Raw genomic sequence first — 15,739 nt, 5'->3', positions numbered from 1 at the left:
AAAATTTTTTTATGTACTGTATAATAAATGTAAATATGAAAATATCTAAAGGATACCTAAAATTACAGTTGAATAATAAATGGCCAGTGTTGAACAAACAACACTCTGCCTATTAAGAAAAAGAAGGGAATATCTGGTCAAATAAATCAACCAGATCGTTCCTTCGAGAAACAAAAAAAAAAGAAAAAAAATAGGAAATTGTTAAAATGTTTAAGGTAAAAACATATTAGTATATACACCCGTGTGGTGGACTCTCATGGGTCATGTATGTGTTCATACAATTTAAATGAAATACAGAAAAAACCCAAAATAAAATAAAAATAGAGAGGAATTTATAAACAGATGAATGGAAACATAACAAGCAAAAGAGCGTCTAAATACTTCTATGCTTTATTGATGAAGGAGTTGATGTCCAACTCCACGTTCAGGCCAATCTGGAAACGCCCCAGGTCATGGCACCGCCCTCCAAGGGGGGGATGTACCTATCTATCACCATGAACTGTGTTCCCTTGGGGTCACGATTGTGATGTAATTTATGTCTGGGTACGGTGTATTTTGTATCGCCACTTTTGATCAGAGCGATGTGTTCAGCAACTTAATTTGAGGTATTCTTAAAATATTTTTATATTTACATTTATTATACAGTACATAAAAAAATTTTGGTCACACCATTTTTTCATTAGATTCCCTTTCCTGGGGGTTTTCTAGTGTACCGTCTGTTTATATACACAACCATCATGCATAATCAGACAGCATCTCCTTGTTTTTTACAGAGGAGTGCTAATTTGTTATTCCATTATTCTTTTAAATTGCCTTGTTTACTTTTTTTTTTTTTTTTTTTTGTTAAATAATCTTTATTCGTTTTCTTCAGTTACAGTTTGTAATTTATAAAAATATCAGAAGTAGCCACAATAAAAATAATACAGAATACATTTGAGAACATTTCACAGTATTTACCCCTTTAGCCCCCTGTTTTATTTGCTACTCCCTTTTATCCCTTCCCTCCCTTCCTTACATATATTCTGGGTCATACTTTCTCCTACTCCTGTATATTAATTTCCACAGAGCCTTCCATAGCCTTTCTTTTAATGCTTTACATAGGATATCCCATCCTCTCCAACCAGGGCCCCCACACTTTTTTAAAATCCTTAATATTTCTTCTCCTTGTATACACTGTTTTCTCTCTCCATATCATCTCTGTTACTATGCTGACCCATTCTCTTACCGTTGAGGGTTTTTTTGCTTTCCATCTTTGTGCTATTAATTTTCTTGCTTGAAAAAGACACCTCAGCACTGCTTTAGTTACACCGGGCATACCATCTATTCCCTCTCCCAAGCCCAAGATGCAGAGTCTGGGATCCATCTCAATCTAGACCTATATATCGTGTTTATTGTTTCAAGGCTCTCTGACCAATAGCGAAACAACTTAGGGCACCTCCATATCATATGCAGCAAATCCTCTGTGCCCTGACATCTAGGGCACCCCGAATCTACTCTTCATCCAAACTCAAACATTCTCTTAGGTGTATAGTATGGCCTGTGAACCAACATCAAAAATGAAACCACCTGTGTGGGCGAGACCGACACTAAGTGTCCTCTCTCTAATACCTTCCTCCATTGGCCGTCCGATATTGCCCCTAGATCCTCCTCCCATTTCCCCCTACTCTTAAGGGATTCTGGGCATTCAATACTTCCTCCACATAAATCTAAATATATGTCAGATATAAATCCCTTACTCTTTCCAGGGCCAGCGATTTTTTTGATACAAAGGGGTATTCCACCAAACCGGGCCTTGTTCCTCAAACTGGGCATTTAAAGCATGTCTAATTTGTAAATATTTATAGAATGTATACTTAGGTATATCATATTCCTCTCTCAATGCAGTGAATGTTTTTAACGTTCTTCCCTCGTACAGCTGGACCAACCTACCTATTCCTTTCCCATTCTTTAATCCTCCCTATCTTCTCCAGTTCCCGCAGATTTTTATTCTCTCAGAGGGGAGTTTGTTCTGTCACCCCACCTTGTCCCCTAAGTGATTTAACTGCTTTCCATATTTTTATGGCTAGTCCTACTGTGGGGGTTTTACTAAGAAAGGAATTAGCCTCCAATACCTCCACTACTGATTTATGCGGACTCCCTAATATCATTAATTCCCTATTTATACCTCCTTCTGGTTCTCTATTCCGTTTTAGGTGTTGCAGTTGGGCTGCCAAAAAGTAACTTCGTGGGTGCGGTACCGCCATGCCCCCCTCCCTTGTTGATAGCTGTAGGGTTTGTAGACTTATCCTGGGTTGGCCACCTTTCCATATTAAACCACTAAATGGAGAATCAATTTTTCTAAACCATTTCTTATGTATCCAAGTCGGGGAATTATGCAATACATACAATACTTGTGGCAACCATACTATTTTAATCAGATTGCATCTCCCTGCGACCGATAAAAGAGGTCGCTGCCAGATTTCTATTTTACTTTTAAATTTAGTCAAAAGGGGAACTGTGTTGTTATCTATAAATTTATTTGGGGCTCTAGATATATATATTCCCAGATATTTCATTGTCTCAACTACTTCCACTTGGGGACTACCGGAAGATATTTGGTTCCCAATGGGGTCCACTGGCATAAGTGCTGATTTTTCCCAGTTTATAACTAAACCAGAGAGTCTTCCAAAGTCTCTGAAAATACACATCGCCTGCTTTAATGATTGCTCTGTGTCTCCTAGGAAGAGGAGAACATCGTCTGCATAAATGACCTTGTTTACTAACACAGCGATGTACTTTGCCAGATGGCTTTCCACAATTCTAGTTGTTGCTTATCCAGAATGTATTTCGCTTGTGTTCCCATATAGGGACTTTTTTCCTTCCTGGTTAAACCTGGAGCGCACGTCATTTCATTTTTGTTGTGACGCCATTAAGTCACTGGATGGGCGGATTATTCCTTCTGTCCGTCCCGATGTATGTAATGTCATTACGTCAGGGGATGGGCGGTTTATTCCTTCTGTCCGTCTCTTCGTGGAACGCATGCTCGACTCGCCCTAGAAGCGCATGATGTCATCACGTCACATGGCGCCTATCAGCATGAGGGGTGGATAGCATTGTGTTCCGCCATAACGAGGCTGGATACACTTCCGGCTTGCGGCGCAGACATGCTGTCATGCGCCGTTTGGCCACGTCAAGACATACAGTCTAACATCCCTTTTCCAGACCAAAGCGTAGAACACATGCCAGTCCGCCATTTTTGGAAACACATTTGGGGCTTGGCTCTCATGATTGGGGTTACACTATCTATATATATCTGGAGGGCTGCAGTGGAGGGACCCCAGACGATGTCCACATAGACGAAATGCGTCGGTAAGGACTCCACTGCCGCCATTTGATTTTAAAAAGCGCTTGTTTTATCTACCAAATGTAAGTTTTCTAGCTTCATTAAAAACTTTTTGCAATTTTAAACGGAATTATGCTATGCGGCCCTTTCTGTTCTCCTCCTTTATAATCACCCTCACCATATCCATTGATGTTTGACCATTGTCTCCCATGAAACTACCCTGCAAGGACATCCTCCATCTTGTGGATAGTCAGGTGTTCCTGGTCCATTTGGAGAATTAAAGCATCCATCTATAACTGTTGTCTACACAACACAGCTTGTTTGACTCATTGAACGTATGTTCTTTTGGGTTCAAACGTCTTGTTAAGCCTTCTGTTCATCGGTGGTGGTTCCCCTCATTCTAGCCACACATTTCCATCACTGTTTGGATATCAATATGAAGTTTTGCACTTTTTTTGAACATTTGACCATCACAGACATCCTATCACTTACATGCACGGACTATTATTTATGTTTATATTTCATTACTGAGTGTATTTGGGTCTATTGCCCAATTTTGATTTGCATCACGCTTATTTTATTTTTATTTCTCACAGAGCGCTACACTATTTGTTCCTTTATCATATTGCTATATCTAATTGTTGTGTTAGCTGCTAGTATTAAGGGCAGCGCGGAATTCTTTTTTACACCAAAGTTATAAAAATGTAAATAAAAAAAAAAATTAAAATAGGAATCTGTATTGGTAAGAAAATGAGGAAAAGTATAGTTACTCGTACTTGGTCTTAAAAAACTGATATCAGTGCAACCCTACTTAAAATGCCCCCACCCCAAAAAAAAATTTGAGCCCCACATACACGTATGTATGAATGTAAATGCATACATCAGGGGCGCCTACGAACGAAAACATCAGCTACTCTACACTTGTTACATATCACTGCTTACGCTAGAGTTATACCAATAATTATAGGCACATTATTCATGGTTAACTCTAAACTGCTGACCTGTATGGAACTTTTAAAGTGTCGCCTGTGGAAAATATAGGGTACCAAAGTTTGTTGCGGTTTCACAGGTACACACAATTTTATGGCTTGACACATATATATTTACTTGGCACAACCTCACCTGTTATCTTTTATCAAAAATTGTGCAATTTATTTTGTATATGTGACCTATAATTCTGTGTATATGTGTGTGTATTTTTTCCGAAATTTTGTGTTTCACAAATGTTGTGACATAAAAAGTTGGAATATGTGCTTCTGCAGAGCAGGTAATACCAAGGCTGCTTATATTAGTGGGGCACTGTGATGGGATGGAGGAGGATGACCCTCAGGGAGATTGTACAGGGCCCCATAATTTCTAACAGCCCTGCTGGGGGAGCTTGTGATAAAGCAGAATAGAAAAGTCATCACGATCATTGTTCCCTAACTAAACAACCCACCTCCCCAGAACTTACCACCGTTTATTTTTTTTCTCCTCACCTCTTTCAATTGAGGTTATCTTGTCAGCCTAGTATATCTGTATGGAGTTCACTTTATTGCTTTTAAAATGTTAAACCCAAGGGCAGCCAGTTATGCATGCAGATTCCCAAGGTCCATGGCCTGTTTTAATCTTCAACTACAAATTGTTAACTTTTTAAATCCGTTATAATTTGCAATAGCAATATTATTTTTTTAGGCTGGTTTCCTGCAAAATTTGTGGAGATTCTTGATGAAAGAAGTAAAGAGGTGAGACAAAAAATTTTGTTTAGTTACTTTGCGATTTATTTAGTATCCTTTAGGTTAAGTAAAAACTGAAGGAAGAAGAGTGTTGGGGATGCTTTAACAGCAAATTACAGGCTGCTAGTTAGAAAAATAAAGCAGTAGAAATCAATTGTAAAATGATTAACATACCAGTAGGTTGTAAGTTCACTGAAATGTCAGAAACCATATTCAGCTGACTAGTTCTAAGAACACTAAGAAGCAGTGTTAAAATTTGAGTTCTTATATATCAGAGAATGTAGTTTGCCCAGGTAACTATAATGGCAGCCAAACATCATTATTACACTTTAGGGAGACATTATTCTGCTGGTCAATATTAACAGCAGTAGGAAGTTATTGCTGCTTGTGTCCCCCATTAGGCAGATTCATGCTCTTTATTTCTCCTGTTCACCATTATCACCAAGGGTGAATGTGAAAGAAAATGCCAAACTCTGGGTTGTCAACAAAACCACAATAGAGGGGAAATATTGCAATGGGAACATTAATTCTGGTGATTCTCTCACTTTGAAGGGATTTCCTTTCAGTTCCTGTTTTGGCCCTGGAGGAGAAATGAAAATAAATCTTCCCAATGGGACACCAATGACAAAAATAAATCTAATGAGTTTTAACCCTTCCCCACTAGTTTTTGTTTTTAGTTCTACTTGTATGTCAGTTTTCCTAATACTTAACAACAGTAGGAATTCTGCCCCCCATGCTACTAAATGATGGGTGTCTAAGTCCTCCTAAAGGGAGTTCAAATCAAGAAAATCCTTATTATCCCTATGTATTAGTTCAAACTATATTCCAGTACTTGCATTTGACACTTCTTTTGTGTCTTCACACAGTATTCAATTGCTGGGGACGACTCTGTGACTGAAGGTATCACAGATTTGGTTCGGGGAACATTATGTCCAAGTATTAAGGCAATATTTGAACATGGACTGAAGAAGCCCTCTTTGTTAGGTGGACCGTGTCATCCCTGGCTCTTTATCGAAGAGGTAAGATAAATACGTGTAATGTACTTACAAAACTTTTGCAGTGTTTACTATTAAATGGATTATATTGTAAAATACAGGACATAGGCCTGTACAGACCCTGGGTTACAGGCTCATACTTTCAGGTGATTGGACATTGGCAAAGGTTTTGGGGACACACCACCTGGCGCCTCTGCATAAACCCTACCACACTCCTCAGTATGTGGATGCAGTTAGACAATGCCAAGGCCGTGATCAACCACCAAGGCAGCAACAGGAGTAATCCAACCTCAAAGGGAGCAAGCCAGATCATCTCTTAGACACAAACTCTGTCAAGCGATCTCTGTAGTCTACAGCTAGAAAGCTAATTACCTCAACCGTCATCTGCTGAATCAAGGGGAAAAGGCCCCTCACCCCAACATTTTCAACCTGATTTGTGAGAAATGGAGGACCCTGGAAGTTGATATCCAGGTCCAAAAGATCCTTTGGCACTGGCATTGGATGTCTTGATAATCCTCTGGTCTTAGTTCAGGCTAATCTTTGCCTTCCCTCCAATGGATATTCTGCCTTGTCTGCTCCAGAAGATAAAGCAAGACAAGAAACTGTTGATTCTCATAGCACAGAATTAGCCCAGAAGAACCTGGTACACAGACATACTCATACTACTAGGAGATGATCAATGGCCTCTTTCCAACAGGCCAGACCTATTGTCCTAGGGACCTATATTCCATCCTCCTTATCAGTCACTGGCTTTAACGACAGTTCCCAATAGACGGGGGTCTTTTAGTCTGCCATCCATAACTTGCTAAAAGCAAGAAAAGCCACTTCCAGAAACTTATATTATCAAACCTGGAAATCCTACTTTACCTGGTGTGAACACAGATTCTTCAGCCCCAGACATTTCTTGGGATATCAGATTCTGGCCTTCCTCCAATCTAGACTTGACCAGAACTTGCACACTTGCACAGGCGGTAGTCTCTGCGGGGGGCATCGATAGTTTCAATAAACCATTAGCACCTGAACGACCGAAACTTACAGGCATACACAATGTAATACTGACATATAATCACACACATAGGTTGGACTTCATGGACTTGTGTCGTTTTTCGACCTCACCTACTATGTAACTTAAAGGACAGGTTTTGACCTTACCCATTCTCTTTAAAAAATCTCCAGCTTCACTCTACCTTCTCAAAACATATGCAAAGTATATCCTAGCTCTGGTCCCCCTTGAAGCACCCTGTGCATCATTTGGACCTCAACTTGGTTCTCTCTGCCCTGCAGAACCACCCTTTGAACTCATCAAAGATATCCCCTCAGGTGACCTCTCCCTCAGGGTAGCCTTTCTGGTCACCATTCTGTCTGTCAGACATTTCTCAGAGTTGGTCTCTCTTTCTTACAGAGTCACTCCTCATCCTTCAAAATAATAAGGTACCCTACATCCAAGGCCTTCCTTCATTTCCAAGGTGGCATCAAATTTCTACCTCAATGAAGTTCTAGTTCTTCCATCTATGTGCCATGCTCCAAAGCACCCCCCCAAAAAAATGTATTAATTGCCTGACATAGTCAGAGCCATCAGTGTCTACCTCAAAGCAATAGCCGCTATCTGTTCTGCCCTCAGGACCTTGCAAAGGACAACCTGCTTCTAAGTCAACCATTGCTCACTGGCTTATGCAGCTGATCGCTAGAGCTTATACTCTAAACAAAACTCGCTTTTACATACTGATAGGTGTTTCCTGGGCATTCCTGGGATCTTCTGTTCATACATTTTCAACTTTGACCATGGGGATGTTCAGTCTTCTACGGTTGAAGCCTTGGGCTGCAAGGTTTTCTGCAGCCGCACCCTAAGTTGGGTCTGTTGACCCGGTTGTTGTTAGGCCAGTTCTGTTTGCCTAGTTGTTGCCCACCCTCCTCATGCATTGCTTCGGGACATCACAGGGTCCACTTACCAGTCGACCAGTCAACTTACCTGTAAATTCAATTTCTTAGAGTACAGTACAGGACACAGGCCACCCCACCCTTCTGTTTCTTTGTTACTCTGCATCGCTTGCTAGAAAGCTGAGGACTCAATAGAGTTTGGTAGGGTTATAGTGGAAGCGCCCAGATAGCGTGTCCGTGGAATTTACAGATAAGTCAATGTTCCTCTTTTTGATATGACTTTCCCATCTTACATGCTTACTCATGCATATTAAAGTATTATGTATCCAAATATTTTATATGATATATGTAATATTTTAATCGAATGGTACAGGACACAGGCTGGATATTCATAGACCCTGGTTAATAGGCTACTTCCTGCAGGCAATTTGGATGCTAGCAAAGCTTTTGGATATGCCTGTCATGAAATACACTCCCATGGTGGCGTGGTCCTTGACTAGGGGTAAGAAGGGACTAAGGGGGAACTTATTCTGAGCAAGTAGGACTGGCCGTGATACACTTTCACAGCCTTTACACTACCTCTGGCCACCACTAGAGTGAGATTCAACTCCAACTAAGCCAGCTGACCACACAGGCAGATACGAATCTTGCATACAATCTGGTACACTCTAATGCCCTGTACACACGATAGGATTTTCCGACAACAAAACCGTGGATTTTTTTCCGAAGGATGTTGGCTCAAACTTGTCTTGCATACACACAGTCACACAAATGTTGTCGGAAATTCCGAACGTCAAGAACGCGGTGACGTACAACACGTACGATGAGCCGAGAAAAATTAAGTTCAATAGCCAGTGCGGCTCTTCTGCTTGATTCTGAGCATGCGTGGACTTTTGTGTGTCGGACTTATGTACACACGATCAGAATTTCCGACAACAAGTTTTGTTGTCGGAAAATTTGAGAACCTGCTCTCAAACATTTGTTGGCGGAAATTCTGACAACAAATGTTCTATGGAGCATACACACGGTCGGACTTTCCGACAACAAGCTCACATCCAATATTTATTGTCGGAAAATCCTATTGTGTGTACAGGGCATAAGGGTTGGGGAGCAGTCTAGCAATTATCACACACTTCCACGATTCCTCCAGCTATCCCACAAGATGGAACCCCAGTGTTAATCACTCTTACTACTGTCCACACGCCAGACACACAACAAACGGTAACTTGCCACCACCCAGCAGTTTGTCCGTAGACTGGTCTGCTAGATCTTCTAGCAGATCTCCGTCTGGCAGATCTGCTAGTTTACAATCTGCATGCACTCTGCCAACACACAGTGCAATTGCATACAGATTGGCAATTAACTTGGACCGAGTACATAGTGTGTATGTGTGTTTATGTCAATAATAAATCCCATATCCCTGTATGTAGCGATTGTTAGAAAGCCCATCTAATAGTTTTTTTTTTTGTAATTCCTTTATTTTTCAAAGAGGATACGGTATAAATTTCAAGGAACTGACATAAACATGTAACATATAATATCATTATGAAATGAAACAATAGGGTCACAGCAGCCAATATACAAATCGGTTGTCCCAGCAATACCCTACTCTGCTGAGCACATAAGATATACTGGTTTCGAAAGATGATGGACAACAGGTAGAGCTGAGGGAATTCACAAGTGACAATAGTGACCCTAGCAGAGAAACATAAATGTCAAGATATGCTAGAATACAGGGTTATCTAACAGTTTTTTAAACTATCGATACTCCCTGCTGATGCCACTGCTTGCGGAAGGGAGTTCCGCACCCTTATCGCTCTGACGGTAAAGAACCCTCTACACATTTTAAGGTTAAACTGCTTCTCTTCCAGTTTCAATGAATGGGCGCGTGTCTTTTTAACTACTTGAAGACCAGGCTTTTTCTGACACTTTTGGTTTACAAGTTTAAATCAGTATTTTTTGCTAGAAAATTACTTTGAACCCCCAAACATTATACACTTTTTTTTTAGCAGAGACCCTAGGGAATAAAATGCCAATCGTTTACATTTTTTATGTCACACGGTATTTGTGCAGCAGTTTTTCATATTAAATATTTAGGAAAGAAAATACATTTTAATGAAAATAAAAAACAAAACACCAAATATACCACAATTTTTTTGTATAATGTGAAAGGTGATGTTACACCGAGTAAATAGATACCTAACATGTTACTCTTTAAAATCGCGCATGCTTGTGGAATGGTGACAAACTGCGGTACTTGAATATCTCCATTGGTGAAGCTTTAAATGCCTTTACAGGTTACCTCTTTAGGGTTACAGAGGAGGTCTAACGTTCGCGGTGATTGGCGCAAACGCCGTTTACATATGCGTGCGTGACTTACGTATGTGTTCACTTCTGCATGAGCACGAAGGAATGGGGCGCTTTAATTTTTTTTTTTTTTTTACTTTTCTTTTTTTTTTTTTTTTTTTCACTTTGTTCCTTTAATTTTTTTTTTTTGATATTTTTTTTTTCCTCTTACAAGTAATGTAAACATCCCTTGTAATATATAAAATGAAAAAAGGATGATGGGTCCTCTTTATAGAGAGCTCTGGGGTCAAAAAGAAAAAGACCCCACATTTCTTCTTTATCTTTTTAAAAGCAAAAGATAAAAAAAAAAAAACAACAATTTTTGATCTTTTGCTTTAACCTCTTGCCAACCAGCCGCCGCAGTTACACTGCGGCAGGTTGGCCCGGCTGCGCGAATCGCCGTAGGTGTACGTCGGTTTGTGTACAAGGTTCTGTGGGCGCGTGCCAATTGGCCAGCGGGTGAGCTAATCAGCGGGTCCGGCGGACTCCTTGTCTGCCGGCTGCCTGCGATTGTTCCAAAAAGAGACAGAACGGAGGTCTACCTGTGTAAACAAGGCAGATCTCCATTCTGACAGGGGATGACACAGGATCTGGCCTTTCTGCTATGCAGAAAGACGGACCTGTGTGTTGTCCCAGGCAGCCATCCACCCCACACAGAAACACACTGAGGGAACACATTTAACCCTTTGATCGCCCCTGATGGTAACCCCTTCCCTGCCAGTGTCATTAGATCAGTGCATATTTTTAGCACTGATCCCTTTAATAATGTCACTGGTTCCCAAAGAAGTGTCAAATGTGAGCTAGGTGTCCGGTCTGTCGCAGTCCCGCTAAAAATCACTGATAACCGTCATTACTAGTAAAAAAAAATAAAATAATAAAAATGCTTTCCACTATTTTGTAGACGCTAAAACTTTTGTGCAAACCAATCAATATGCGCTTATTATTTATATATTTATTTTTTACCCAAAATATGTAGCAGAATGCATATTGGCCTAAATTTATAAAGAAACTTTTTTTTTTTTTTGTATTGTGTATGTTTTATAGCAAAAGGTAAAAAAAATAAAATAAAAAATATATATAATATATATAGGAAGGCCAGTATGGTGGCCTGAAATTATGGGAGGAGCCCGGAGGGTATTTAACCACTTGAGCCCCGGACCATTATGCTGCCTAAGGACCAGAGGTCTTTTTCCAATTTGGCACTGTGTCGCTTTAACTGCTAATTGCGCGGTCATGCAATGCTGTACCCAAACGAAATTTGCGTCCTTTTCTTCCCACAAATAGAGCTTTCTTTTGATGGTATTTGATCACCTCTGCAGTTTTTATTTTTTGCGCTATAAACGGAAAAAGACCGAAAATTTTGAAAAAAAATGATATTTTCTACTTTTTGTTATAAAAAAAATCCAATAAACTAAATTTTAGTCATACATTTAGGCCAAAATGTATTCGGCCACATGTCTTTGGTAAAAAAAATGTCAATAAGCATATATTTATTGGTTTGCGCAAAAGTTATAGCGTCTACAAACTAGGGTACATTTTCTGTAATTTACACAGCTTTTAGTTTATGACTGCCTATGTCATTTCTTGAGGTGCTAAAATGGCAGGGCAGTACAAAACCCCCCCAAATGACCCCATTTTGGAAAGTAGACACTCCAAGGAAATTGCTGAGAGGCATGTTGAACCCATTGAATATTTATTTTTTTTGTCCCAAGTGATTGAATAATGACAAAAAAAAAAAAATATTTACAAAAAGTTGTCACTAAATGATATATTGCTCACACAGGCCATGGGCCTATGTGGAATTGCACCCCAAAATACATTCAGCTGCTTCTCCTGAGTATGGGGATACCACATGTGTGGGACTTTTTGGGAGCTTAGCCGCGTACGGGGCCCCGAAAACCAAGCACCGCCTTCAGGATTTCTAAGGGTGTAAATTTTTGATTTCACTCTTCACTGCCTATCACAGTTTCGGAGGCCATGGAATGCCCAGGTGGCACAAACCCCCCCCCCCCCCAAATGACCCCATTTTGGAAAGTAGACACCCCAAGCTATTTGCTGAGAGGCATATTGAGTCCATGGAATATTTTATATTTTGACACAAGTTGCGGGAAAGTGACACTTTTTTTTTTTTTTTTTTTGCACAAAGTTGTCACTTAATGATATATTGCTCACACAGGCCATGGGCATATGTGGAATTGCACCCCAAAATACATTTAGCTGCTTCTCCTGAGTATGGGGATACCACATGTGTGGGACTTTTTGGGAGCCTAGCCGCGTACGGGGCCCCGAAAACCAAGCACCGCCTTCAGGATTTCTAAGGGTGAAAATTTTTGATTTCACTCCTCACTACCTATCACAGTTTCGGAGGCCATGGAATGCCCAGGTGGCACAAAACCCCCCCAAATGACCCCATTTTGGAAAGTAGACACCCCAAGCTATTTACTGAGAGGCATGGTGAGTATTTTGCAGCTCTCATTTGTTTTTGAAAATGAAGAAAGACAAGAAAAAACTTTTTTTTTTTCTTTTTTCAATTTTCAAAACTTTGTGACAAAAAGTGAGGTCTGCAAAATACTCACTATACCTCTCAGCAAATAGCTTTGGGTGTCTACTTTCCAAAATGGGGTCATTTGGGGGGGGTTTGTGCCACCTGGGCTTTCCATGGCCTCCGAAACTGTGATAGGCAGTGAAGAGTGAAATCAAAAATTCACGCCCTTAGAAAGCCTGAAGGCGGTGCTTGGTTTTCGGGGTCCCGTACGCGGCTAGGCTCCCAAAAAGTCTCACACATGTGGTATCCCCGTACTCAGGAGAAGCAGCAGAATGTATTTTGGGGTGTAATTTCACATACTCCCATGGCATGTTTGAGCAATATATCATTTAGTGACAACTTTGTGCAAAAAAAAAAAAAAAAAATTTGTCTCTTTCCCGCAACTTGTGTCGCAATATAAAATATTCCATGGGCTCGACATGCCTCTCAGCAAATAGCTTGGGGTGTCTACTTTCCAAAATGGGGTCATTTGGGGGGGTTTTGAACTGTCCTGGCATTTTATGCACAACATTTAGAAGCTTATGTCACACATCACCAACTCTTCTAACCACTTGAAGACAAAGCCCTTTCTGACACTCATTGTTTACATGAAAAAGTTATTTTTTTTTGCAAAAAAATTACTTTGAACCCTCAAACATTATATATTTTTTTAAAGCAAATGCCCTACAGATTAAAATGGTGGGTGTTTCATTTTTTTTTTTTCACACAGTATTTGCGCAGCGATTTTTCAAACGCATTTTTTGGGGAAAAAACACACTTTTTAAAATTTTAATGCACTAAAACACACTATATTGCCCAAATGTTTGATGAAATAAAAAAGATGATCTTAGGCCGAGTACATGGATACCAAACATGACATGCTTTAAAATTGCGCACAAACGTGCAGTGGCAACAAAATAAATACATTTTTAAAAGCCTTTAAAAGCCTTTACAGGTTACCACTTTAGATTTACAGAGGAGGTCTACTGCAAAAATTACTGCCCTCGATCTGACCTTCGCGGCGATACCTCACATGCATGGTGCAATTGCTGTTTACATTTGACGACAGACCGCCGCTTGCGTTCGCCTTAGCGCGAGAGCAGGGGGCGACAGGGGTGCTTTTTTTTTTTTTTTTTTTTTTTCTTTATTATTTTTTTTGCTTTTTTATCTTATTTTTAAACTGTTCCTTTCATTTTTTTTTTTTTTTTTAATCATTTTTATTGTTATCTCGGGGAATGTAAATATCCCCTATGATAGCAATAGGTAGTGACAGGTACTCTTTTTTGAAAAAAATTGGGGTCTATTAGACCCTAGATCTCTCCTCTGCCCTCAAAGCATCTGATGACACCAAGATCGGTGTGATAAAATGCTTCCCCAATTTCCCAATGGCGCTATTTACATCCGGCGAAATCTAAGTCATAAAATGCTCGTAGCTTCCGGTTTCTTAGGCCATAGAGATGTTTGGAGCCACTCTGGTCTCTGATCAGCTCTATGGTCAGCTGGCTGAATCACCGGCTGCATTCTCAGGTTCCCTGTTGAGACAGGAGAGCCAGAGAAAAACACGGAAGACGGTGGGGGGCTTTCCCTCCCACGGCTTGTAAAAGCAGTCTAGAGGCTAATTAGCCGCTAGGATTGCTTTTACATGAAAGCCGACCGCTGGCTGAAAAGAATGATACCAAGATGATACCTAAACCTGCAGGCATCATTCTGGTATAACCATTCAAAGTCGTGAATGGCGTACCTGAAGACAAAAAAATGGTTAACAATAAAGCACAGTAAACGGTAAAGTATAAAAAATTGCATACCTGAAAAGCAAACATGATAAAACATAATAACAATAAAACATTGCAGAATAGAATACAGTAAAAAAGAGCAGAACAAGAGAGAGAGAATAGAGAGAGAGAGAGAACAATAAAACGACAACTATTTTTTTTTATTTTATATATTTTTTTTTTTTTTTACACTTTTTTTGTAACTAACTGTTATAACTGTAACCGGTTCCAGGTTCGGGTCTCTCAAAATGCGATGGCATCTTGGGAGACCCTGTGAAAGTGTGCCTAGTCTGTGCAATGCTGTACCCTACGCTAATACTCAACTAGTGTATGGTAGCGTTCAAAACATTCACCAATGCAAAGACCAGGATTGTCAAGACAGGAGGGACAATAATAGAGGGTGTCACGCCTATATTCGCGTTTGCTGCAGACACGACATCTTTTTTGGGGGTTCGTTGGGTAGGGGTACTCGGGAGGACATAAAGAAAATGCCTCTCATGCAGCCGACTGCATTTGGTTGGGGATGTGAATGGGGGAAGTACGGGCGCTGCAGAAGCGGTGGGTTCCCAATTAGGATTGGCGAATGCAGCAGGAAGGGCACTATGGGCACGACGGGCCTGTGTTTGTCTTCTTGGTGGCAGCGGGACACTACTTGTGCTTGCCACCTCACCAGCTTGAACTGCACTTATGGGACTCGCCACGTCACCAAGTGTTACTGCAGTGCTGGTTTGACTATGACCGGGGTGTACTAGGCCGCTGGCGCTTGCCAGTTCAGTAAAAAGCTACCAAAAAAACTGTTAGCGATCGCAGGGATCGGGCCTGACTCTGCGAACGCTGCAGTTATGCGTTAAGTGTTTTGTAAGTGACAGTGATCGATCGATACTGCACTTGGGTGGGCTGGGCCGGGCGGAGGGGCAAAATGCAGGTGCTAGCAGGTATCTGGGCTGATCCCGCTAACACTGCGTTTTTGGGAACCCTAAACTGCTGGAGACGCCAGTATAGATCTGATTGGATCAGATATTGATCCGTTCAGATACTATACCACTAAGGGAGGTGTACGGTGCGTGCGTGGGTGTTAGCGGTACTGGCGCTAATCTGACACTGCTTGGGGCTGGTGCTTGCCAGTTCACCAAAATACTACCAAAAAAACTGTTAGCGATCGCAGGGATCAGGCCTGACTCTGCGAA

General features: G+C 40.8%; 1 protein-coding gene across 7 annotated transcripts in view; it reads left to right on the top strand.

Annotated features, from left to right (window-relative positions):
* SGSM3 (small G protein signaling modulator 3) overlaps window positions 1-15,739 on the top strand; it is a 746,342-nt gene that overhangs the window by 567,040 nt on the left and 163,563 nt on the right. For all 7 annotated transcript variants that reach the window (XM_073592651.1, XM_073592650.1, XM_073592644.1 and 4 more), the window contains 2 exons: window positions 4,997-5,046; window positions 5,904-6,056. In XM_073592651.1, coding sequence (XP_073448752.1) covers window positions 4,997-5,046; window positions 5,904-6,056 — 203 coding nt within the window. The remainder of the gene's footprint in view (window positions 1-4,996; window positions 5,047-5,903; window positions 6,057-15,739) is intronic.

Source organism: Aquarana catesbeiana, linkage group LG07, assembly GCF_042186555.1.
Source record: "Aquarana catesbeiana isolate 2022-GZ linkage group LG07, ASM4218655v1, whole genome shotgun sequence".
Lineage (NCBI taxonomy): Eukaryota > Metazoa > Chordata > Amphibia > Anura > Ranidae > Aquarana > Aquarana catesbeiana.
The sequence above is the reverse complement of the archived record's forward strand: the minus strand, read 5'-3'. Positions and strand labels throughout refer to the sequence as shown.